The sequence below is a fragment of the Podarcis vaucheri genome (genome assembly GCF_965113315.1).
Source record: "Podarcis vaucheri genome assembly, chromosome: Z".
Classification (NCBI taxonomy): domain Eukaryota; kingdom Metazoa; phylum Chordata; class Lepidosauria; order Squamata; family Lacertidae; genus Podarcis; species Podarcis vaucheri.
Window position 1 is genome coordinate 53,016,795 of NC_138758.1, and position 25,726 is coordinate 53,042,520.

Sequence of the window (25,726 nt, forward strand, 5' to 3'; positions counted from 1 at the left end):
AGCAATATAACTGAGTTTCTAACCCTGGTTTCAAATATTATTATTATTATTATTATTGGCAATAGATCTCAGTTTCTAACCCTGGTTTCAATTATTATTATTATTATTATTATTATTAGCAATAGATCTGAGCTACTAACCCTGGTTTCAATTATTATTATTATTATTATTATTATTGGCAATAGATCTCAGTTTCTAACCCTGGTTTCAATTATTATTATTATTATTATTATTATTATTAGCAATAGATCTGAGCTACTAACCCTGGTTTCAAATATTATTATTATTATTATTATTGGCAATAGATCTCAGTTTCTAACCCTGGTTTCAAATATTATTATTATTATTATTATTGGCAATAGATCTCAGTTTCTAACCCTGGTTTCAAATATTATTATTATTATTATTAGCAATAGATCTGAGCTACTAACCCTGGTTTCAAATATTATTATTATTATTATTATTAACGGCAATAGATCTGAGTTTCTAACCCTGGTTTCAGATATTATTAGTATTATTAATATTTATTTTTATTATCCGCAGGCCGAGGGCAGCGTCAGCAGCGTTGGCAAAAGAGCTTCCTCCAGCAGGTATTAATAACGATAATAATAATAACGGTAATATTTTTAATAATGATGATGATAATTAATAATAGTAATAGTAATTACTAATAATAATAGCAATGGCAGGAACTACAAAGCAAAAACCAAAACCGTAGTCATGGCAACCAAATTATTATTATTATTATTATTATCATCATTATATATTATTATTATTTATTATTATTTATTATCATTATTATTATTATTATAGATTACATATTATTATTATTATTATTATTAAAGTCTCCCATTCCCAGTCTCCCATTAAGAGACTCCCAGTCCCAGTCTCCCATTCCCAGTCTCCCATTAAGAGACTCCCATTCCCAGTCTCCCAGTCCCAGTTTCCCAGTCCCAGTCTCCCATTCCCAGTCTCCCAGTAAGAGACTCCCAGTTCCAGTCTCCCAGTCCCAGTCTCCCAGTAAGAGACTCCCAGTCCCAGTTTCCCATTAAGAGACTCCCAGTCCCAGTCTCCCATTCCCAGTCTCCCATTAAGAGACTCCCAGTCCCTGTCTCCCAGTCCCAGTCTCCCATTAAGAGACTCCCAGTCCCAGTTTCCCATTAAGAGTCTCCCAGTCCCAGTCTCCCATTAAGAGACTCCCAGTCCCAGTTTCCCAGTCCCAGTCTCCCAGTCCCAGTTTCCCAGTCCCAGTCTCCCATTAAGAGACTCCCAGTCCGTTTCCCAGTCCCAGTCTCCCAGTCCCAGTTTCCCAGTCCCAGTCTCCCATTAAGAGACTCCCAGTCCCAGTTTCCCATTAAGAGACTCCCAGTCCCAGTCTCCCATTCCCAGTCTCCCATTAATAGACTCCCAGTCTCCCATTAAGAGACTCCCAGTCCCAGTTTCCCATTAAGAGACTCCCAGTCCCAGTCTCCCATTCCCAGTCTCCCATTAAGAGACTCCCAGTCCCAGTTTCCCATTAAGAGACTCCCAGTCCCAGTCTCCCATTCCCAGTCTCCCATTAAGAGACTCCCAGTCCCAGTCTCCCATTAAGAGACTCCCAGTCCCAGTTTCCCAGTCCCAGTCTCCCAGTCCCAGTCTCCCAGTCCCAGTCTCCCATTAATAGACTCCCAGTCTCCCATTAAGAGACTCCCAGTCCCAGTCTCCCATTCCCAGTCTCCCATTAAGAGACTCCCAGTCCCAGTCTCCCATTAAGAGACTCCCAGTTTCCCAGTCTCCCAGTCCCAGTCTCCCAGTCCCAGTCTCCCATTAATAGACTCCCAGTCTCCCATTAAGAGACTCCCAGTCCCAGTCTCCCAGTCCCAGTCTCCCATTAAGAGACTCCCAGTCCCAGTTTCCCATTAAGAGACTCCCAGTCCCAGTCTCCCATTAAGAGACTCCCAGTTTCCCAGTCTCCCAGTCCCAGTCTCCCAGTCCCAGTCTCCCATTAAGAGACTCCCAGTCCCAGTCTCCCAGTCCCAGTCTCCCATTAATAGACTCCCATTCCCAGTCTCCCATTAAGAGACTCCCAGTCCCAGTCTCCCATTAAGAGACTCCCAGTCCCAGTTTCCCATTAAGAGACTCCCAGTCCCAGTCTCCCAGTCCCAGTCTCCCATTAATAGACTCCCATTCCCAGTCTCCCATTAAGAGACTCCCAGTCCCAGTCTCCCATTAAGAGACTCCCAGTCCCAGTTTCCCATTCCCAGTCTCCCATTAAGAGACTCCCAGTCCCAGTCTCCCATTCCCAGTCTCCCAGTCCCAGTCTCCCATTAAGAGACTCCCAGTCCCAGTTTCCCAGTCCCAGTTTCCCAGTCCCAGTTTCCCAGTCCCAGTCTCCCATTAAGAGACTCCCAGTCCCAGTCTCCCAGTCCCAGTTTCCCATTAACAGACTCCCAGTCCCAGTCTCCCATTCCCAGTCTCCCATTAAGAGACTCCCAGTCCCAGTTTCCCATTAAGAGACTCCCAGTCTCCCATTAAGAGACTCCCAGTCCCAGTCTCCCAGTCCCAGTCTCCCATTAATAGACTCCCAGTCTCCCATTAAGAGACTCCCAGTCCCAGTCTCCCATTCCCAGTCTCCCATTAAGAGACTCCCAGTCCCAGTCTCCCATTAAGAGACTCCCAGTTTCCCAGTCTCCCAGTCCCAGTCTCCCAGTCCCAGTCTCCCATTAATAGACTCCCAGTCTCCCATTAAGAGACTCCCAGTCCCAGTCTCCCAGTCCCAGTCTCCCATTCCCAGTCTCCCAGTCCCAGTCTCCCAGTCCCAGTCTCCCATTCCCAGTCTCCCATTCCCAGTCTCCCATTAAGAGACTCCCATTCCCAGTCTCCCATTCCCAGTCTCCCATTCCCAGTCTCCCAGTCCCAGTTTCCCATTAAGAGACTCCCAGTCCCAGTCTCCCAGTCCCAGTCTCCCATTCCCAGTCTCCCATTCCCAGTCTCCCAGTCCCAGTTTCCCATTAAGAGACTCCCAGTCCCAGTCTCCCATTCCCAGTCTCCCATTCCCAGTCTCCCAGTCCCAGTTTCCCATTAAGAGACTCCCAGTCCCAGTCTCCCATTCCCAGTCTCCCATTCCCAGTCTCCCATTAAGAGACTCCCAGTCCCAGTCTCCCATTCCCAGTCTCCCATTCCCAGTCTCCCAGTCCCAGTTTCCCATTAAGAGACTCCCAGTCCCAGTCTCCCATTAAGAGACTCCCATTCCCAGTCTCCCATTCCCAGTCTCCCATTCCCAGTCTCCCATTCCCAGTCTCCCAGTCCCAGTCTCCCATTCCCAGTCTCCCATTAAGAGACTCCCAGTCCCAGTCTCCCAGTCCCAGTTTCCCATTAAGAGACTCCCAGTCCCAGTCTCCCATTCCCAGTCTCCCATTAAGAGACTCCCAGTCCCAGTCTCCCATTCCCAGTCTCCCATTAACAGGCTCCCAGTCCCAGTCTCCCAGTCCCAGTCTCCCATTAAGAGACTCCCAGTCCCAGTTTCCCAGTCCCAGTCTCCCAGTCCCAGTTTCCCAGTCCCAGTCTCCCATTAAGAGACTCCCAGTCCCAGTCTCCCATTCCCAGTCTCCCATTAACAGACTCCCAGTCCCAGTCTCCCAGTCCCAGTCTCCCATTAAGAGACTCCCAGTCCCAGTCTCCCATTCCCAGTCTCCCATTAACAGGCTCCCAGTTCCAGTCTCCCAGTCCCAGTCTCCCATTAAGAGACTCCCAGTTTCCCAGTCTCCCAGTCCCAGTCTCCCAGTCCCAGTCTCCCAGTCCCAGTCTCCCATTCCCAGTCTCCCATTAACAGGCTCCCAGTCCCAGTTTCCCATTAAGAGACTCCCAGTCCCAGTCTCCCATTAAGAGACTCCCATTCCCAGTCTCCCATTCCCAGTCTCCCATTCCCAGTCTCCCATTAAGAGACTCCCATTCCCAGTCTCCCATTCCCAGTCTCCCATTCCCAGTCTCCCAGTCCCAGTTTCCCATTAAGAGACTCCCATTCCCAGTCTCCCATTAAGAGACTCCCATTCCCAGTCTCCCATTCCCAGTCTCCCATTAAGAGACTCCCATTCCCAGTCTCCCATTCCCAGTCTCCCATTCCCAGTCTCCCAGTCCCAGTTTCCCATTAAGAGACTCCCATTCCCAGTCTCCCATTAAGAGACTCCCATTCCCAGTCTCCCATTCCCAGTCTCCCATTCCCAGTCTCCCATTAAGAGACTCCCAGTCCCAGTCTCCCATTCCCAGTCTCCCATTAAGAGACTCCCAGTCCCAGTCTCCCAGTCCCAGTCTCCCATTAAGAGACTCCCAGTCCCAGTCTCCCAGCCCCCCATTCCCAGTCCCAGTTTCCCATTAAAAGACCCCCGTTCCCAGTCTGTCTGCCCCCCATTCCCAGTCTCCCAGCCCCACACTCCCAGTCTCCCATTAAAAGACCCCCATTCCCAGTCCCAGCCCCACATTCCCAGTAGCCCATTCCCAGTCTGCCCCCCATTCCCAGCCCCCCATTCCCAGTCCTAGCCCCACATCCCAGCCCCCCATTCCCAGTCTGCCATTAAAGACCCACATTCCCAGTCCTAGCCCCACATTCCCAGTAGCCCATTCCCAGTCTGCTCTGCCCCCCATTCCCCCTCCCAGTTTCCCATTAAAAGACCCCCATTCCCAGTCTGTCTGCCCCCATTCCCAGTCTCCCAGCCCCACACTCCCAGCCCCACACTCCCAGTCTCCCATTAAAAGACCCCCATTCCCAGTCTCCCATTCCCAGTCCCCCATCCCCAGTCTCCCAGTTCCACTCTCCCAGTATCCCATTCCCAGTCTCCCAGTCCCCCATTCCCAGTCTCCTAGTCCCCCATTCCCAGTCCCAATTTCCCATTAAAAGACCCCCATTCCCAGTCCTAGCCCCACATTCCCAGTAGCCCATTCCCAGTCTGCTCTGCCCCCCATTCCCAGTCCTAGCCCCACATTCCCAGTCTCCCATTAAAAGACCCCCATTCCCAGTCCTAGCCCCACATTCCCAGTCTCCCAGTCCCCCATTAAAAGACCCCCATTCCCAGTCTCCCATTAAAAGACCCCCAGTCCCAGTCCCCCATTCCCAGTCTCCCAGCCCCACACTCCCAGTCCCCCATTAAAAGAACCCCATTCCCAGTCCGCTCTGCCCCCCATTCCCAGTCCAGCCCCACACTCCCAGTCTGCCTGCCCCCATTCCCAGTTTGCCTCCCATTAAAAAAGCCCCATTTCCAGTCCTAGCCCCACATTCCCAGTCTCCCTGCCCCCCATTCTCAGTCTGCTCTGCCCCACACTCCCAGTCTCCCATTAAAAGACTCCCAGTCCTAGCCCCACATTCCCAGTCTCCCGGTATCCCATTCCCAGTCTCCCAGCCCCCCATTCCCAGTCCCAGCCCCCCATTCCCAGTCCGGTCTGCCCCACACTCCCAGTCCCCCAGCCCCACACTCCCAGTTTCCCAGTCCCAGCCCCCCATTCCCAGTCCGGTCTGCCCCACACTCCCAGTCCCCCAGCCCCACACTCCCAGTTTCCCAGTCCCAGCCCCCCATTCCCAGTCCGGTCTGCCCCACACTCCCAGTTTCCCAGTCCCAGCCCCCCATTCCCAGTCCGGTCTGCCCCACACTCCCAGTCCCCCAGCCCCACACTCCCAGTTTCCCAGTCCCAGCCCCCCATTCCCAGTCCGGTCTGCCCCACACTCCCAGTCCCCCAGCCCCACACTCCCAGTTTCCCAGTCCCAGCCCCCCATTCCCAGTCTGGTCTGCCCCAAACTCCCAGTCCCCCAGCCCCACACTCCCAGTTTCCCAGTCCCAGCCCCCCATTCCCAGTCCGGTCTGCCCCACACTCCCAGTCCCCCAGCCCCACACTCCCAGTTTCCCAGTCCCAGCCCCCCATTCCCAGTCTGGTCTGCCCCAAACTCCCAGTCCCCCAGCCCCACACTCCCAGTTTCCCAGTCCCAGCCCCCCATTCCCAGTCCCCCAGCCCCACACTCCCAGTTTCCCAGTCCCAGCCCTCCATTCCCAGTCCGGTCTGCCCCACACTCCCAGTCCCCCAGCCCCACACTCCCCGTTTCCCAGTCTCCTTGCCCCCATTCCCAGTATTCCAGCCCCACACGCCCAGTCTCCCATTCAAGACCCCATTGTCTCCCAGTCCCCCATTCCCAGACTCTGCCCCCTTTCTCTGACCCCTTTCTCTGCCCCACAGAGACCCGCCCCCCTCGGCCGCCGCCATGCCGGCCTCCGATTCGCCGGCCTCCGACTCGGCCCCGCCCAGCGAGGAGGCCCCGCCCTCCGCCCCCCAAGTCACCGTCAAGACCGAGACCCCCGACGACTTTGCCTGGCCCCACGGCGGCCCCACGGAGCCCCGCAAAGGGGGCCGTGGGGCAGCCCCCGCCGAGATCTGCGTCGTCCTGGGCGGGGTCCGCAGCCAGCAGACCCTGGGTAAGCTAGGTGCGACCCCTATTTTCTGTGGGGCAGAGTGGGTTGGGGGTCGGTTAGGGGTCAGGGAGAGGTTGGGTTAGGGGTCAGGACCCCCGACTTGGGGGTCGGGGACCCTTTGGGTCAGTCGGGACGCTGGGTAAGCTAGGTGGGTGGTGCGACCCCTATTTTCTGTGGGGCAGAGTGGGTTGGGGGGCGGTTATGGGTCAGGGCCCCCTTTGGTTGGGGGTCAGGGACCCATTGGGTTGGGGGTCAGGGAAACTGCGGGGAACGTTGGGGGTCAAAGGAGCAGACCCTGGGTAAGCTAGGTGCGACCCCTATTTTCCGTGGGGCAGAGACGGTTGGGGGTCAGGGGAACAACCCCTATTTTCTGTGGGGCAGAGATGGTTGGGGGTCAGGGAAACGACCCCTATTTTCTGGGGGGTGGAACGGGTTGGGGGTCAGGGAAACGACCCCTATTTTCTGTGGGGCAGAGACGGTTGGGGGTCAGGGAAACGACCCCTATTTTCTGTGGGCCTTTGGTTGGGGGTCAGGGGCCATTTGGTTGGGGGTCAGGGAAACTGCGGGGAACTTTGGGGTTGGGGGTCAAAGGAGCCTTTGGGTGGGTGGGTGGCGCAACCCCTTTTTTCTGTGGGGCAGGGGCGGTTGGGGGTCAGGGAGAGGTTTGGTTAGGGGTCAGGACCATCGACTTGGGGGTCGGGGACCCTTTGGGTCAGTTGGGACGCTGGGTAAGCTAGGTGGGTGGTGTGACCCCTATTTTCTGTGGGGCGGAGGCAGTTGGGGGTCGGTTATGGGTCAGGGGGACCCTTGGGGGTCGGGACCCATTAGGTTGGGGGTCAGGGAAACTGCGGGGAACTTTTGGGTTGGGGGTCAGGGGGTCCTTTTGGTGGGTGGGTGGCGCAACCCCTTTTTTCTGTGGGGCAGAGTTGATTGGGGGTCGGGGAAACTGGGGGGCCCTTTGGGTTTGGGGTCGGGATTCTTTTGGTGAGTGGGTGGCGCGACCCCTATTTTCCGTGGGGCAGAGGCGGCTGGGGGTCAGGGAAACGACCCCTATTTTCTGGGGGGTGGGGGCAGTTGGGGGTCAGGGAAACGACCCCTATTTTCTGTGGGCCTTTGGTTGGGGGCCCTTTTGTTGGGGGTCAAGGGAGCCTTTTGGTGGTTGGTTGGCGCGACCCCTATTTTCTGTGGGGCAGGGGCGGTTGGGGGTCAGGGGAACGTTTGGTTAGGGGTCAGGAGCCCTTTGGTTGGGGGGCGGGGGCCCTTTGGGTTTGGGGTCCGGGAAACTGGGGGGACCCTTTGGGTTGGGGGTCAGGAGAGCCTTTTGGTGGGTGGGTGGCGCGACCCCTATTTTCTGTGGGGCAGAGGCGGTTGAGGGTCGGGAAAACGTTTGGTTGTGGGTCAGGGTTCCTTTTGGTTAGGGGTCAGGGGCCCCTTTTCTTGGGGGTCAGGGAAACTGGGGGGCCTTTGGGTTGGGGGTCAGGGGAGCCTTTTGGCGGGTGGGTGGCACGACCCCTATTTTCCGTGGGGCAGGGTTGGTTAGGGGTCAGGGAAACTGGGGGCCCCCTTTGGGTTATGGGTCAGGGGGCCCTTTTGTTATGGGTCAGGGGCCCTTTTGTTGGGGGTCAGGGAAACTGGGGGGCCCTTTGGGTTAGGGGTCAGGGAACCCTTTGGTTGGGGGTCAGGAGCCCTTTTGTTGGGGGGCGGGGGCCCTTTGGGTTTGGGGTCCAGGAAACTGGGGGGACCCTTTGGGTTGGGGGTCAGGAGAGCCTTTGGGTGGGTGGGTGGCACGACCCCTATTGTCTGTGGGGCAGAGGCGGTTGGGGGTCGGCTAAACGTTTGGTTAGGGGTCAGGGGGCCCTTTGGGTTGGGGGTCGGGCGGAAAGTGGGGGGTGCGCAGCGCCTGGGTAAGCGAGGTGGGTGGCGTGACCCCTATTTTCCGTGGGGCGGGGTCAATTGGGGGTCAGGGAAACTAGGGGGACCCGTTAGGTTGGGGGTCAGGGGACCCTTTTGTTGGGGGTCAGGGGCCCTTTCAGTTAGGGGTCAGGGAACCCTTTTGTTGGGGGTCAGGTCAGGGAACCCCTTTGGGTTGGGGGTCAGGAGACCCTTGGTAAGCTAGGTGGGTGGCGCGACTCTTATTTTGTGTGGGGCAGAGCTGGTTGGGGGTCAGGGGCCCTTTTGGTTGGGGGTCAGAGGTCCTTTTGGTTGGGGGTCAGGGAGCCCTTTTGTTGGGGGTCAGGGGTCCTTTTGGTTAGGGGTCAGGGGACCCTTTTGTTGGGGGTCAGGGGTCCTTTTGGTTAGGGGTCAGGAGACCCTTTTGTTGGGGGTCAGGAGTCCTTTTGGTTAGGGGTCAGGGGACCCTTTTGTTGGGGGTCAGGGGTCCTTTTGGTTAGGGGTCAGGGAACCCTTTTGTTGGGGGTCAGGGGTCCTTTTGGTTAGGGGTCAGAGAACCTTTTTGTTGGGGGTCAGGGGTCCTTTTGGTTAGGGGTCAGGGAACCCTTTTGTTGGGGGTCAGGGGTCCTTTTGGTTAGGGGTCAGGGAACCCTTTTGTTGGGGGTCAAGGGACCCTTTTGGTTAGGGGTCAGGGAACCCTTTTGTTGGGGGTCAGGGGTCCTTTTGGTTAGGGGTCAGGGGACCCTTTTGTTGGGGGTCAGGGGTCCTTTTGGTTAGGGGTCAGGGAACCCTTTTGGTGGGGGTCAGGGGCCCTTTTGGTTAGGGGTCAGGGAACCCTTTTGTTGGGGGTCAAGGGACCCTTTTGGTTAGGGGTCAGGGAACCCTTTTGTTGGGGGTCAAGGGACCCTTTTGGTTAGGGGTCAGGGAACCCTTTTGGTGGGGGTCAAGGGACCCTTTTGGTTAGGGGTCAGGGAACCCTTTTGTTGGGGGTCAAGGGACCCTTTTGGTTAGGGGTCAGGGGACCCTTTTGTTGGGGGTCAGGGGTCCTTTTGGTTAGGGGTCAGGGAACCCTTTTGGTGGGGGTCAGGGGCCCTTTTGGTTAGGGGTCAGGGGACCCTTTTGGTTATGGGTCAGGGGACCCTTTTGGAGGTCAGGGAACCCTTTTGTTGGGGGTCAGGGGTCCTTTTGGTTAGGGGTCAGGGAACCCTTTTGTTGGGGGTTTGGCTTCCGGTTTGAATCCAGTTTGAATCCGGTCCGAATCCGGTTCGAATCCATTCCGAATCTGGTCTGAATCTGGTTCGAATCCGGTTTGAATCCAGTTTGAATCCGATCCGAATCCGGTTTGAATCCGGTACGAATCCGGTCTGAATCTGGTCTGAATCCGGTCCGAATCCGATCCGAATTTGGTTTGAATCCGGTCCGAATCCAGTTTGAATCCGGTCCAAATCCGGTTTGAATCCGGTTCAAATCCGGTTCGAATCTGGTTTGAATCCGGTTTGAATCTGGTCCGAATCCGGTTTGACTCCGCTTCTCTTCCAGGCTCCTACGAGTGCGGGATCTGCGGCAAGAAGTACAAGTACTACAACTGCTTCCAGACCCACGTCCGGGCGCACCGAGGTAACGGGTTCGAGTCCCGGCTTCAAACCGGTTTACCGTTTGGCGCGTCGTTTTTTCTCTCTGGCCCTCGTTAATCGTGAATCTGATTATTTTCTATTATTATTATTAGTATTATTATTTATGCAATTATTATTATTATTTGTGGATGTTTTGATTTTACGGTATTATTATTATTGTCAGGATGATTATTATCATGATTGTTATTATTATTGTCATGATTATTATTATTATCATGATTATTATCATGATTATTATCATGATTATTATCATGTGATTATCATGATTGTTATTATTATTATCGTGATTATTATCATTATTATCATGATTATTATTATCATGATGATTATTATTAGTATTATGATTATTATTATGATTATAGTTATGAATATTATTATTATCACAATTATTATCATGATTATTATAATTATCATGATGATGATGATTATCATGATTATTATTATCATCATCATTATTATTATCATGATTATTATTATTATTATGATTATTATTATCATGATTATTATTATCATCATCATTATTATTAGTATCAGGATAATTATTATCATGATTGTTATTATTATTATCATGATTATTATCATGATTATTATCATGTTATTATCATGATTGTTATTATCATGATTATCATTATTATCATGATTATGATTATTATCATGATTATTATCATGATTATTATCATTAGTATTATCATGATTATTATTATGATTATTGTTATGAATATTATTATTATCACAATTATTATTATCATGATTATTATCATTATGATGAGGAATATTATCATGATTATTATTATCATGATTATTATCATTATCATGATTATTATTATTATTATCATTATGATGATGATGATTTTTATTATCATGATTATTATTATCATGATTATATTCATTATTATTATTATCATGATTATTATTATTATCATGAATATTATTATCATTATTATTATGATCATTATCATTATTATCATTATCATTATTACTATCATTATCATTATTATCATGATTATCATTATTATTATTATGATTATTATTATTATGATTATTATTATCATGATTATGATTATCATTATTATGATTATTATTATCATGATTATTATTATTATCATCATCATTATTATTCTTATCATTATTATTATTATTATCATTATTATTCTTATCATTATTATTCTTATCGTCATTATTATTGTGATTATGATTAATGGTTTCTGTTCCTTCCTGACTGTTACCGATTGTTTTAATTTGTTTTTGAAAATTATTATTATTAATAATATTAACATTATCGTTACTAATTATTAATTACTATTATTATTCCTAGACACGGAAGTGGCGTCGGGCGAAGGCGCTTCCCAAGGCAGTAAGTAACCCCTGGCTATTATTATTATTAATCATTTATTATTATTGCTATTAGTCGTCATATCTTATAATTAATAGTAATATGATTAATATTCAGTATTAATAATATTTTATAATCAATAGAATTATTATTATTTGTTGCTCACCATTTTTTATATGACATATAATACAATTAGTAATAGTAATATGACTAGTTGTTAATATTGTTGATTAATAATTACAGCTAATATTAATCATAATTAAAAGTTATTATTAGTAGTAGTAGTGATTAATTAGTTATTAATTATTAGCTATTATTATTATTACTATAACCGGATCTCTTTTTTGGGGGGATCTCCTGGGAATCCGCCGAATCTCTCTCTCTCCCCCCTGATCCCGCCATACAGTAATATTAAATATTAATATTCATTATTATTATTATTATTATTATTATTATTATTATTATTACCACCGGATCTCTTTTGGGGGGATTTGCTGGGAATCCGCCAAATCTCTCTTTCCTCTGATCCCGCCAGACAGTAATATTAAATATTAATAATAATAATAATAATAATAATTATTATTATTATTATTATTATTATTATTACCGGATCTCTTTTGGGGGGGATCTGCTGGGAATCCGCCGAATCTCTCTCTCTCCCCTGATCCCGCCCGACATTAATATTAAATATTATTAACAACAACAACAATTATTACTATTATTATTATTATTACTACTACTACTACTACTACTACTACTATTACCGGATCTCTTTTTTGGGGGGATCTCCTGGGAATCCGCCGAATCTCTCTCTCCCCTGATCCCGCCAGACATTAATATTAAATATTATTATTAACAACAACTATTATTATTATTATTATTATTATTATTACTACTACTACTACTACTGGATATCTGGGAGGGGGGATCTCCTGGGAATCCGCCGAATCTCTCTCTCCCCTGATCCCGCCAGACATTAATATTAAATATTATTATTAACAACTATTATTATTATTATTATTATTATTATTATTATTATTATTATTACTACTGGATCTCTTTTGGGGGTGGGATCTCCTGGGAATCCACCGAATCTCTCTCTCTCTCCCCTGATCCCGCCAGACAACTTCCGCTACACCTGCGACATTTGCGGGAAGAAGTACAAATACTACAGTTGCTTCCAGGAGCACCGCGATCTCCACGCGGTCGACGGTGAGTAGATCGCCAGGGATCCACCGGATCCCCCGGTCCCCCGCCTCCCGGTTCCCTCCGGCCTTTTCCCGGAACACCAGGAAATGATTTCTTAGTACAGATTCGGATCCTCCCAGGGACTGGATCCTGAGTCCGATCCCCCCGTGATCCCTTTTCTCGGGATCGGGCTGTTTTTTGTCTTGGGGGAGGTTCCCAGCGACGGGGAAAACGGGGATCTGGAGGATCCCGTGGACGGTCTGGAACGCCAGGAGGATCCGGGCGGGTGTTCCAGGATCCGGAGTGCCGGGAGGATCTGTTCAGACGGGCCAGGATCCGGAAAGCTGGGAGGATCCGGTTGGGCAGGCTGGGATCCAGAACGCCAGGAGGGTCTGGGCTGACGGGTCGGGATCCGGAGCGCCGGGAGGATCCAGGCGGATGGGTGAGGATCCGTTGTAACAGGTCAGGATCCGGAACGCCGGGAGGATCTATGTGGACAGGCCGGGATCCGGGGAAAGCTGGGAAGGGCGGCCGGAGATCCGGGGATCCCAGAGATCCGGAACGACCCTCCCTGCTCTTCTCTTCCAGATCCCTATGACCAGGCCATGGTCGCCAAAGACGAGGTCAAGGAAGAGGATCCGGAACCCTTCCAGAAGATCGGTCCAAGTACGAGATCCCGGGGATCCGGCTGGAGGGATCCGCCGGCTTTCCGAAGCGGCCGGATCCCTCCGGGAATCGGTTCAATTCTAGGGGGGGCGCAGGTTTGAGAGGCGGGATCTGGGAGATCGGGAGGGCGGGACTCGATCCCGGGATCTGGCGGGGTTGTGGGAAAGGAGATCCTTTTGTGTTGGATTTGTATTTGACTAACAAAATGTTCTGGGAAAAGAGAAATAATAATAATAATAATAATAATAATAATAATAATAATAATAATAATAGATATTAAATATATAATGGAGATTAAAAATAATAAGTATTAATAATAATAGTAATAATAATAGATATTAAAAGTAATAATGGATATAAAATAATAGATCATAATAAAATATATTAATAACACTATAAAAATAATAATAATATAATAGCAATATAATAATAATGATGATAATAATAATAGTAATAGATATTAAATATAATCAAGATTAAAAATAATAAATATTAAAAATAATAGTAATAATAGATATTAAAAGCAATAATGGATATAAAATAATAGATCATAATAAGATACATTAATAATGCTGTAAGAAATAGTAGTAATAATAATAATAATAATAATATATATATATATATATAATAGAGATTTAAAATAATAAATATAAAAAGTAATAGTAATAATAGATATTAAAAGTAATAATGGATATAAAAGAATAGACCGTAATAAGATATATTAATAATACTGTAAGAAATAATAATAATAATAATAATGGATAGCAATAATAAAAGAGAATGATTAATAGATGTTAATAGTTGAATATAATCAATCATAGATATTAATTAAAACATCTCTTTGAATAGATATTAAAAATAATAGGTATTAATAAAAATAATGGATAGGAATAATTGATATTGAGATTAATAATTGATATTATTATTAACTGATGTATTGATAATTGATGGTAATGATTGACGATGATGATGATGATGATGATAATAATAATAATAATAATAATAATAATAATAATAATAGTCAATGTTACGACCCTATTATTCGAATCCAGAGTGAGACCCCAGGAATCCGGGTTCGAATCCAGAGTGAGACCCCATTAATCCGGGTTCGAATCCGGAGTGAGACCAGAGGAATCCGGGTTCGAATCTGGAGTGAGACCCCGGGAATCCGGGTTCGAATCCGGAGTGAGACCAGAGGAATCCGGGTTTGAATCCAGAGTGAGACCACAGGAATCCGGGTTCGAATCCAGAGTGAGACCAGAGGAATCCGGGTTCGAATCTGGAGTGAGACCCCGGGAATCCGGGTTCGAATCCGGAGTGAGACCAGAGGAATCCGGGTTCGAATCCAGAGTGAGACCACAGGAATCCGGGTTCGAATCCAGAGTGAGACCACAGGAATCCGGGTTCAAATCCGGAGTGAGACCACAGGAATCCGGGTTCAAATCCAGAGTGAGACCACAGGAATCCGGGTTCAAATCCGGAGTGAGACCCTAGGAATCCGGGTTCGAATCCAGAGTGAGACCCCGGGAATCCGGGTTCGAATCCAGAGTGAGACCAGAGGAATCCGGGTTCGAATCCGGAGTGAGACCACAGGAATCCGGGTTCGAATCCAGACTGAGACCAGAGGAATCCGGGTTCGAATCCAGAGTGAGACCCCAGGAATCTGGGTTCGAATCCGGTGCAACACCCCACGAAACCGGTTTCGAATCCGAATCCGGGTTCGAATCTGGGAAAAGGGACCCAGTTCATCCCAGTTTGGGAAGGGACTCGGGTTCGAATCCAGAGTGAGACCCCAGGAATCCGGGTTCAAATGTGAAGCAGGACCCCAGGAATCCGGGTTTGACTCTGGAAAGAGACCCTAGGAATCCGGTTTCAAACCATAAATCTGGGTTCGAATCCATGACATTCCTTCATGAATCCGGATTCGAATTGGGTTCGAAACCCCAAGAATCCGGGTTCGAATCTGGGAAATCCAGTTCGAAGAATCCAGAAAAATACCCCAAGAATCCGGGTTCAAATCCAGTTTGAAGAATCCAGAAAAATACCCCAAGAATCCGGGTTCAAATGTGGGAAATCCAGTTCGAAGAATCCGGTTTGAAGCCAGTTTGGGGATTCTTGGGGGTCCGGATTGAATCTGGAATGAGACCCCCAGAATCCGGTTTCAAACCCAGTACAAGACCCCCATCAATTTGGACAGGATCCCCGGAATCTGGTTTGAAACCAGTGCGGGACCCCAAGAATCTGGGTTCGAATCCGGTGCAAGAGACCCCAGGAATCTGGTTTCAAATCCGGAGCGAAGCCCTGATTGAATCTGGAAAGAGACCCCAAGAATCCGGTTTCAAACCCAATCTGGGTTCGAATCCATGACATTCCTTCACGAATCCGGATTCGAATTGGGTTCGAAACCCCAAGAATCCGGGTTCGAATCTGAGAAATCCAGTTCAAAGAATCTGGTTTGAAGCCAGTTCGGGGATTCCTGGGGGTCCGGATTGAATCCGGAAAGAGACCCCAAGAATCCGGTTTCAAACCCAGTGCAAGACCCCCATCAATCTGGGTTCGAATCCATGACATTCCTTCACGAATCCGGATTCGAATTGGGTTCGAAACCCCGAGAATCCGGGTTCGAATCTGAGAAATCTAGTTCAAAGAATCTGGTTTGAAGCCAGTTTGGGGATTCCTGGGGGTCCGGATTGAATCTGGAATGAGACCCCCAGAATCCGGTTTCAACCCCAGTACAAGACCCCCATCAATCTGGGTTCGAATTCGGTGCAAAACCCCAGGAATCTGGGTTCGAATCCAGAATGAGACCCCAAGGATCCGGGTTCAAATGTGAAGCAGGACCCCAGGAATCCGGGTTTGAATCTGGAAAGAGACCCCAGGAATCCGGTTTCAAACCATAAATCTGGGTTCGAATCCATGACATTCCTTCACGAATCCGGATTCGAAATGGGTTCGAAACCCCAAGAACCCGGGTTCGAATCTGGGAAATCCAGTTTGAAGAATCCAGAAAAATACCCCAAGAATCCGGGTTCAAATCCAGTTTGAAGAATCCAGAACAATACCCCAAGAATCCGGGTTCGAATGTGGGAAATCCAGTTTGAAGAATCCAGAAAAATACCCTAAGAATCCGGGTTCAAATGTGGGCAATCCAGTTCGAAGAATCCGGTTTGAAGCCAGTTTGGGGATTCCTGGGGGTCCGGATTGAATCTGGAAAGAGACCCCCAGAATCCGGTTTCAAACCCAGTGCAAGACCCCCATCAATCTGGCTTCGAATCCGGTGCAAAACCCCAGGAATCTGGGTTCGAATCCAGAATGGGACCCCAAGAATCCGGGTTCAAATGGGAAGCAGGATCCCAGGAATCCGGGTTTGACTCTGGAAAGAGACCCCAGGAATCCGGTTTCAAACCCAGTGCAAGACCCCCATCAATCCCGGTTCAAATCCAGTCCCAAACCCCCAGAATCCGGGTTCGAATCCCCGAGAATCCGGGTACAAATGTGCGAAAAGAGACCCACTTTGATCCGGTTTGGGAAGGGACTCGCATTCGGGGGATCCCTGGGGATCCGGCTGGATCTCCTTGGGGGATCCCCCAGATCTCACTCCTCTTTTCTCCCCCCAGAAACCGGCAGCTACACGTGCGAATTCTGCGGCAAGCAATACAAATACTACACTCCGTATCAGGAGCACGTCGCTCTTCACGCGCCAATCAGTGAGTAATCCGGATTCGCACCCGGGGCCGGCGGGCGGGATTTCCCCCTGGATCCTCACTCCTCTTTCCTCGAAACCCGGGGCCAGATCCCAAGGGTGCGGGTTCGAATCCAGCTTTGAATCCAGGGCAAAAGCTTGGGGATCCGGGTTCGAATCGGGAGTGAAACCCTGGGGTTCCGGGTTCGAATTTGGGGGGTGACACTGGGAATCCGTGTTTGAATCTGGTGCAAGATCCCAGGAATCCGGGTTCGAATCTGGAGCAGGACTCCAGGAATCTGGGTTCGAATCCAGTTTGAGACCGAATGAATCCTGGTTCAAATCCAGAATGAGACCCGGTTCGAATCTGGTTTCGAATCTGGGAAGAGACCCCAGGAATCCAGATTGAATCCAGATTGAGACCCAATGAATCAATCAGTGAGTAAACCGGATTCGTACCCGGGGCCGGCGGGTGGGATTTCCCCCCGGGGATCTGGGGGGCGGGATCCCAATAATCCGGTTTTGAATCTGGGGAGAGATACCAGGAATCTGGGTTTGAATCCAGGGTGAAACCCAGGGATTCTGGGTTCGAATCCAGTTTGAATCTAGTGAATCCGGGTTCGAATCTGGGAAGAGACCCCAGGAATCCAGATTGAATCCAGATTGAGACCCAATGAATCAGTGAGTAAACCGGATTCGCACCCAGGGCTGGCGGGTGGGATTTCCCCCCGGGGATCTGGGGGGCGGGATCCCAAGAACCCGGGTTCGAATCCAGATTGAGACCCAGTGAATCTGGTTTCGAATCTGGGAAGAGACCCCAGGAATCCAGATTGAGGACCCAAGGAATCAATCAGTGAGTAAACCAGATTCGCACCCGGGGCCGGCGGGCGGGATTTCCCCCCGGGGATCTGGGGGGCGGGATCCCAAGAATCCAGGTTCGAATCCAGATTGAGACCCAGCGAATCCGGGTTCGAATCTGGCAAGAGACCCCAGGAATCCAGATTGAATCCAGATTGAGACCCAAGGAATCAATCAGTGAGTAAACCGGATTCGCACCCGGGGCCGGGGGCGGGATTTCCCCCCGGGGATCTGGGGGGAAAGGGATCCCAAGAACCCGGGTTCAAATCCAGATTGAGACCCAGTGAATCCGGGTTCGAATCTGGGAAGAGACCCCAGGAATCCAGATTGAATCCCGATTGAGACCCAAGGAATCAATCAGTGAGTAATCTGGATTCGCACCCGGGGCCGGCGGGCGGGATTTCCCCCGGGGATCTGGGGGCGGGATCCCAAGAATCCGGGTTCAAATCCAGATTGAATCCAGATTGAGACCTAGTGAATCTGGGTTCGAATCTGGGGAGAGATAGCAGGAATCTGGGTTTGAACCCGGGGTGAAACCCAGGGATTCTGGGTTCGAATCCAGATTGAGACCCAATGAATCCGGATTCAAATCTGGGATGAGATAGCAGGAATCTGGGTTTGAATCTGGGGCAGGACTCCAGGAATCTGGGTTCGAATGCAGAATGAGACCTGAAGAAACTGGATTCGAATCCAGTGCAGGACCTCAAGAATCTGGGTTTGAATCTGGAGTGAAACCCTGGGGTCCGGGTTCGAATTTGGGGAGGGAGACCAGGAATCCGGGTTCAAATCTGGTGCAAGATCCCAGGAATGTGGGTTCAAATCTGGAACAGGACTCCAGGAATCTGGGTTCGAATCCAGTTTGAGACCAAATGAATCCGGCTTTGAATCCAGTTTGAGACCGAATGAATCTGGGTTCAAATCCAGTGCAAAACTCAAAGAATCTGGGTTCAAATCCAGACCAAAACCCCAAGAATCCGGGTTCAAATCTTGTGCAAGACCCCAAGAATGCTATGCAAGACCCCAAGAATCCGGGTTCGAATCCAGGGAATCCGGGTTCAAATCTGGAACAGGAGGCTTGGATTCCGGGTTCGAATCCGAGCCAAAACCCCAAGAATCCGGGTTCAAATCTGGAGCAAAACCCCAGAAACCCAGCTTCCAATCTGGTGCCAGACCCCATGAATCCGGGTTCAAATCTGGTGCCAGACCCCATGAATCCGGGTTCAAATCTGGTGCAAAACCCCAGGAATCCGGGTTCATACCAAGACCAAACCCCCATGAATCCGGGTTCAAATCTGGTGCAAAACCCCAGGAATCCGGGTTCATACCAAGACCAAACCCCCATGAATCCGGGTTCAAATCTGGAGCAAAACCCCAAGAATCCGGGTTCAAACCCAGAACGAAACCCCATGAATCCAGGTTCGAATTTGGAGCAAAACCCCAGGAATCCAGGTTCAAACCCAGAACGAAACCCCAGGAATCCGGGTTCAAACCCAGAACGAAACCCCAGGAATCCGGGTTCAAACCCAGACCAAACCCCCAAGAATCCGGGGTCAAATCTGGTGCAAAACCCCAGGAATCCAGGTTTGAACCCAGAACGAAACACCAGGAATCCGGGTTCAAACCCAGACCAAACCCCCAAGAATCCGGGGTCGAATCTGGTGCAAAACCCCAGGAATCCGGGTTCAAACCCAGACCAAAACCCCAAGAATCCGGGTTCAAAACCCCCATGAATCCGGGTTCAAATCTGGAGCAAAACCCCATGAATCTGGGTTCAAATCTGGAGCAAAACCCTAATCAGGTTCATACCGAGACCAAACCCCCATGAATCCGGGTTCAAATCTGGAGCAAAACCCCAGGAATCCGGGTTCAAACCCAGAACGAAACCCCAGGAATCCGGGTTGAAACCCAGACCAAACCCCCATGAATCCTGGGGTCATATCTGGAGCAAAACCCCAAGAATCCGGGTTCGAATCTGGTGCAAAACCCCAGGAATCCAGGTTTGAACCCAGAACGAAACCCCATGAATCCGGGTTCAAATCTGGTTCAAAACCCCAAGAATCCGGGTTCAAACCCAGAATGAGACCCCCAAGAATCTGGGTTCGACTCTACAGCAAGACCCCAAGAATCCGGGTTCAAATCCGGTGTAAAACGCCAAGCATCCGGTTTTGAATGTGGGGCAAAACTCCTGGAATTTGTGTTCAAATCCAGAATGACACCCCAAGAATCCGGGTTTGAATCCGGTGTAAAACGCCAAGAATCCGGTTTTGAATCTGGGGCAAAACCCCTGGAATCCGGTTTCAAATCTGCGGCCAAAATCTGGATTCGAATCGGGGGCAAAACCCCTGGAATCCGGGTTCGAATCTGGTGCAAGACCCCAAGGAATCCCAATTCACACCCACGGGATCCGCGTTCCCACCCAGGGCAAAAGCCCAGGTATCCGGGTTCGAATCCGGTGCCAGACCCCAGGGATTTGGGTCCGAATCTGGGGCTGAGGATCCAGATTCGAACCCGGATCCGGCGTTGTGTTTTCCAGAATATTCCCGCGCGCCGCTCCTGGTGGCCGTCAAGTCGCACGCCGGGAGGAAGGCGCCGTCGCCGTCCATCATCCGTTGCTCCGCCCTCTTGCACCGGGCGCCGTCCGGCGCCTCCCAACTCCAGATGTTCCGGGCGCCGAATTCGGGATCTCCGGGGAGCAAGGCCACCACAGGTAGGGGGCGAGGGGGATCCTGGGGAGTGGGGGAGAGGGATTTCGGGAAGAGGGATCCCAAAGTCCTCTTCCCCAGGATTCCTCTTCTCAGATTGGTAGGATCCCTCTTCCCCTGGATTCCTCTTCCCCGGATTCCTCTTCACTGGATTCCTCTTCTCCAGATCCCTCTTCCCTAAATTCCTATTCCCAAATCGCCAGGATCCCTCTTCCCTGGATTCCTCTTCCCTTGATTCCTCTTCCCCAGGATCCCTCTTCTCCAGATCCCTCTTCCCTAAATTCCTCTTCCTAGATCCTCAGGATTCCTCTTCCCTGGATTCCTCTTCCCCAGGATCCCTCTTCCCAAATCCCAAAAGATGTTCTGGGCGCCGAATTCGGGATCTCCGGGGAGCAAGGCCACCACAGGTAGGGGGCCAGCGGGATCCCCGGAGGATCCTTCTTCCCCAGGATCCCTCTTCCCCTGGATTCCTGTTCCCAAATCGCCAGGATTCCTCTTTCCAGGATTCCTCTTCCCTAAATTCCTCTTCCTAGATCCTCAGGATTCCTCTTCCCTAATCCCCAGGATTTTGGGAAGAGGGATCCCAAAGCCCTCTCCCCCAGGATTCCTCTTCTCAGATCGGTAGGATCCCTCTTCCCCGGATTCCTCTCCCCAAATCCCCAGGATCCCTCTCCCCCATGATTCCTCTTAGATCGGTAGGATCCCTCTTCCCTAAATGGCTCTCCCCAGAATTTCTATTTCCCAGATTCCTCTTCCCAAATCCCTAGGATTCCTCTTCCACAGGATCCCTCTTCCCCAGATTCCTCTTCCCAAATCCCCAGATTACTCCTTCCCAGGATCTCTCTTCCCAAATCCCAAAAGATGTTCCGGGCGCCGAATTCGGGATCTCCAGGGAGCAAGGCCACCACAGGTAGAGGGCCAGCGGGATCCCGGGGGATCCTGGGGGGTGGGGGAGAGGGATTTAGGGAAGAGGATCCAGATTCACCGGATTCCTCTGCCCAAATCCCTAGGATCCCTCTTCCCTCAATTCCCTCTTCCCAGAGGATCCCTCTTCCCCAAGTCATCTTCACCGGATTCCTCTGGCCACACCCCCAGAACTCCTCTTCCCGAATCCCTCTTCCTTAAGTTCTTCCCAAATCCCCAGGATCCCTCTTCCCCAGATTCCTCTTCTCCAGATTCCTCTTCCCAAATTCCCAGGATCCCTCTTCCCAAATCCCAAAAGATGTTCCGGGCGCCGAATTAGGGATCTCTGGGGAGCAAGGCCACCACAGGTAGGGGGCGAGCGGGATCCCCGGGGGATCCTTCTTCCCCAGGATCCCTCTTCCCCTGGCTTCTTCTTCCCTAAATTCCTTTTCCCAAATCCCCAGGATTCCTCTTCCCTGGATTCCTCTTCTCCAGATTCCTCTTCCCTAAATTCCTCTTCCTAGATCCTCAGGATTCCTCTTCCCTAATCCCCAGGATCCCTCTTCCCCTGGATTCCTCTTCCCAAATCGCCAGGATTCCTCTTCTCCAGATCCCTCTTCCCTAAATTTCTCTTCCTAGATCCTCAGGATTCCTCTTCCCTAATCCCCAGGATTCCTCTTCCCCGGATTCCTCTTCTCCAGATCCCTCTTCCCTAAATCCCTCTTCCTAGATCCTCAGGATTCCTCTTCCCAAATCCCCAGGATTCCTCTTACCCAGATCCCTCTTCCCAAATCCCAAAAGATGTTCCGGGCGCCGAACTCGGGATCTCCGGGGAGCAAGGCCACCACAGGTAGGGGGCCAGCGGGATCCCGGGGGATCCTGGGGAGTTGGGGAAGAGGATTTCCGAGAAGAGGGATCCTGGAGATGGAGGGTGCTGGATTCCCTGGAATTCTTCTTCCTAAATCCCCAGGATTCCTCTTCCCCAGATTCCTGTTGTACAGGATCCCTCTTCCCTCAATTCCTCTTCCCAAATCCCCAGGATCCCTCTTCCCCAAGATCCCTCTTTTCCAGGAACCCTCTTCTCTTAATTCCTCTTCCTTAGATTCTTCTTCCCAAATCTCTAGGATTCCTCTTCCCAAATCACCAGATCCCTCCTCTCAAATCCCCAGGATCCTTCTTCCCCAGGATCCCTCTTCCCCAGGATCCCTCTTCTCTTCCCAAGGATTCCTCTTCGCAAATCCCCAGGATCCCTCTTCCCAGGAACTCTCTCCCCCAGGATCCCTGTTCCCAAATCCCCAGGATCTCTCTTCTCCAGATCTATCTTCCTCAGATCCCTCTTCCCAAATCCCCAGGATCCCTCTTCCCCAGGATCCCTGTTCCCAAATCCCCAGGATCCCTCTTCCCCAGGATCCCTCTTCCCAAATCCCCAGGATCTCTTCTCCAGATCTCTCTTCCTCAGATCCCTCTTCCCAAATCCCCAGGATCCCTCTTCCCCAGGATCCCTGTTCCCAAATCCCCAGGAACTCTCTTCTCCAGATCTCTCTTCCCCAGATTCCTCTTCGCAAATCCCCAGGATCCCTCTTCCCCAGGATCCCTCTTCCCAAATCCCCAGGATCTCTCTTCTCCAGATCTCTCTTCCTCAGATCCCTCTTCCCAAATCCCCAGGATCCCTCCTCCCCAGGATTCCTGTTCCCAAATCCCCAGGAACTCTCTTCTCCAGATCTCTCTTCCCCAGATTCCTCTTCGCAAATCCCCAGGATCCCTCTTCCCCAGATCTCTCTTCCCCAGATTCTCCTTTTGGCCAGTTGGTCCCCTGACAGTCATCTAGACTGACCCCAAATGCCAGAATCCCATGGGAGGAGGAGGAGGATTCGGGGCGAGTGGGATCCAGTCTGACCCCAGGGATCCAGCCTGACCCCCCAAACTCGATCCCTCTCCCCACAGAAAGCGTCTTCAGCCGGAGGGTGGAGAACAAGTTGCAGAACAACTACGACGAAACCAACTCCAGCTCCCAGAACTCCAGCGGTAAGCGGATCCGGGATCTCGAACCCGCAACCCGGGATCCCGCAACCCGGGATCTCGAACCTGCAACCCGGGATCCCGCAACCCGGGATCTCGAACCCGCAACCCGCCTCAGCGGTTTGAGGGGTCGCCGTTGCCCCGCCAAGCCCTCTGGGAGATCCCTGGGGTGGGAGACTCGGGATCTCGAACCCGGGATCTCGAACCAAGGACCTCAAGTCCAATGGGAGAGGGAGCCTAGGCAGGGATCTCCCCTCTTGAACCCGCAATCTGGGACCTTGAACCCGCAGCCTGGGATCTCGAACCCCCAACCCGGGATCTCAAACCCACAACCCGGGATCTCAAACCCACAACCCGGGATCTCAAACCCCCAACCTGGAATCTCAGACCCACAACCCGGGATCTAGAACCCCCAACCCGGGATCTAGAACCCACAACCCAGATCCGCAACCCGGGATCTCGAACCTGCAACCCGGGATCTCGAACCCACAACCCGGGATCTCAAACCCACAACCCGGGATCTCAAACCCACAACCCGGGATCTCAAACCCCCAATCCGGGATCCCAGACCCACAACTTGGGATCTCAAACCCACAACTTGGGATCTCGAACCCCCAACCCGGGATCTCACACCCACAACCCAGATCCGCAACCCAGGACCTTGAACCCGCAAGCCGGGCTTTCAAACCTGGGATCTCGAACCTGCAACCGGGATCTTGAACCCGCCACCCTGAGCCCCCTAACTGGGGAGATTGTGTTTCAATGGGTCGCGATTCCTGCCCCCCAGGTTGTCTGGGAACAGCCTTGAACCCGCAACCCAGGATCCCAAACCCGGGATCTTGAACCCGCAACCTGGGACCTTGAACCCACATCCCAGACCCACAACCTGGGATCTCAAACCCACAACCCGGGATCTTGAACCCAGAACCCGGGATCTTGAACCCCAAACCCAGACCCACAACCCGGGATCTCAGACCCAGAACCTGGGATCTCGAACCCCCAACATAGGATCTCGAACCCCCAACCCAGGATCTCGAACCCACAACCTGGGATCTCACACTCACAACTTGGGATCTCAGACCCACAACCTGGGATCTCACACTCACAACCCGGGATCTCAAACCCACAACCCGGGATCTTGAACCCACAACCCGGGATCTCGAACCCACAACCTGGGATTTCGAACCCACAACCCGGGATCTCGAACCCACAACCCGGGATTTCGAACCCACAACCCGGGATCTCGAACCCACAATCTGGGATTTCGAACCCACAACCCGGGATCTCGAACCCCCAACCTGGGATCTTGAACCCGCAGCCTGGGATCTCAAACCCACAACCCGGGATCTCAAACCCACAACCCGGGATCTCAAACCCACAACTTGGGATCTCGAACCCACAACCCGGGATCTCAAACCCACAACCCGGGATCTCGAACCCACAACCCGGGATCTCGAACCCACAACCCGGGATCTTGACTCCACAACCGGGGATCTCAGACCCACAACTTGGGATCTCAAACCCACAACCTGGGATCTCGAACCCACAACCCGGGATCTCAGACCCACAACTTGGGATCTCAAACCCACAACCCGGGATCTCGAACCCACAACCCGGGATCTCAAACCCACAACCTGGAATCTCAATCCCACAACCCGGGATCTAAAACCCGCAACCCAAATCCGCAACCCGGGACCTTGAACCCACAATTGGGATCTCAAACCTGCAACCCGGGATCTCACACCCACAACCCAGATCCGCAACCCGGGATCTTGAACCCGCAAGCCAGGCTTTCAAACCTGGGATCTCGAACCTGCAACCGGGATCTGGAACCCGCCACCCTGAGCCCCCTAACTGGGATCTTGAACCCACAACCCGGGATCTCGAACCCACAACCCGGGATCTCGAACCCACAACCCGGGATCTCGAACCCACAACCCGGGATCTTGAACCCACAACCCGGGATCTCAAACCCACAACCCGGGATCTCAAACCCACAACCCGGGATCTCGAACCCACAACCCGGGATCTTGAACCCACAACCCGGGATCTCAGACCCACAACCCGGGATCTCAAACCCAGGACCTTGAACCCACAACTTGGGATCTCTCACCCACAACCTGGGATCTCAGACCCACAACTTGGGATCTTGAACCCAGGACCTTGAACCCTCAACCCGGGATCTCGAACCCACAACCCGGGATCTCAGACCCGCAACCCGGGATCTCAAACCCAGGACCTTGAACCCACAACTTGGGATCTCTCACCCACAACCTGGGATCTCAGACCCCCAACCCGGGATCTCAAACCCACAACCTGGGATCTCAAACCCGCAACCTGGGACCTCGAACCCACAACCCAGGATCTTGAACCCGCAACCCGGGATCTCGAGCCCCCAATCAGGGATCCCAGACCCACAA

At 51.1% G+C, this 25,726-nt stretch overlaps 1 protein-coding gene across 1 annotated transcript in view; it reads left to right on the forward strand.

The window, feature by feature from the left end:
* Positions 1 to 518: 518 nt before the first annotated feature.
* Positions 519 to 25,726, forward strand: part of LOC309524286 (zinc finger protein 618-like) — a gene marked incomplete at its 3' end in the record, with an annotated part of 33,384 nt that continues 8,176 nt past the window's right edge. The window contains exons 1-12 of the mRNA XM_082208743.1: positions 519 to 590; positions 6,199 to 6,434; positions 9,861 to 9,938; positions 11,271 to 11,309; positions 12,411 to 12,500; positions 13,065 to 13,142; positions 16,760 to 16,849; positions 20,216 to 20,389; positions 20,792 to 21,005; positions 21,560 to 21,655; positions 21,989 to 22,137; positions 23,232 to 23,312. Of these exons, the coding sequence (XP_082064869.1) occupies positions 6,224 to 6,434; positions 9,861 to 9,938; positions 11,271 to 11,309; positions 12,411 to 12,500; positions 13,065 to 13,142; positions 16,760 to 16,849; positions 20,216 to 20,389; positions 20,792 to 21,005; positions 21,560 to 21,655; positions 21,989 to 22,137; positions 23,232 to 23,312 (1,300 nt within the window). The 5' untranslated portion in view covers positions 519 to 590; positions 6,199 to 6,223. The remainder of the gene's footprint in view (positions 591 to 6,198; positions 6,435 to 9,860; positions 9,939 to 11,270; positions 11,310 to 12,410; positions 12,501 to 13,064; positions 13,143 to 16,759; positions 16,850 to 20,215; positions 20,390 to 20,791; positions 21,006 to 21,559; positions 21,656 to 21,988; positions 22,138 to 23,231; positions 23,313 to 25,726) is intronic.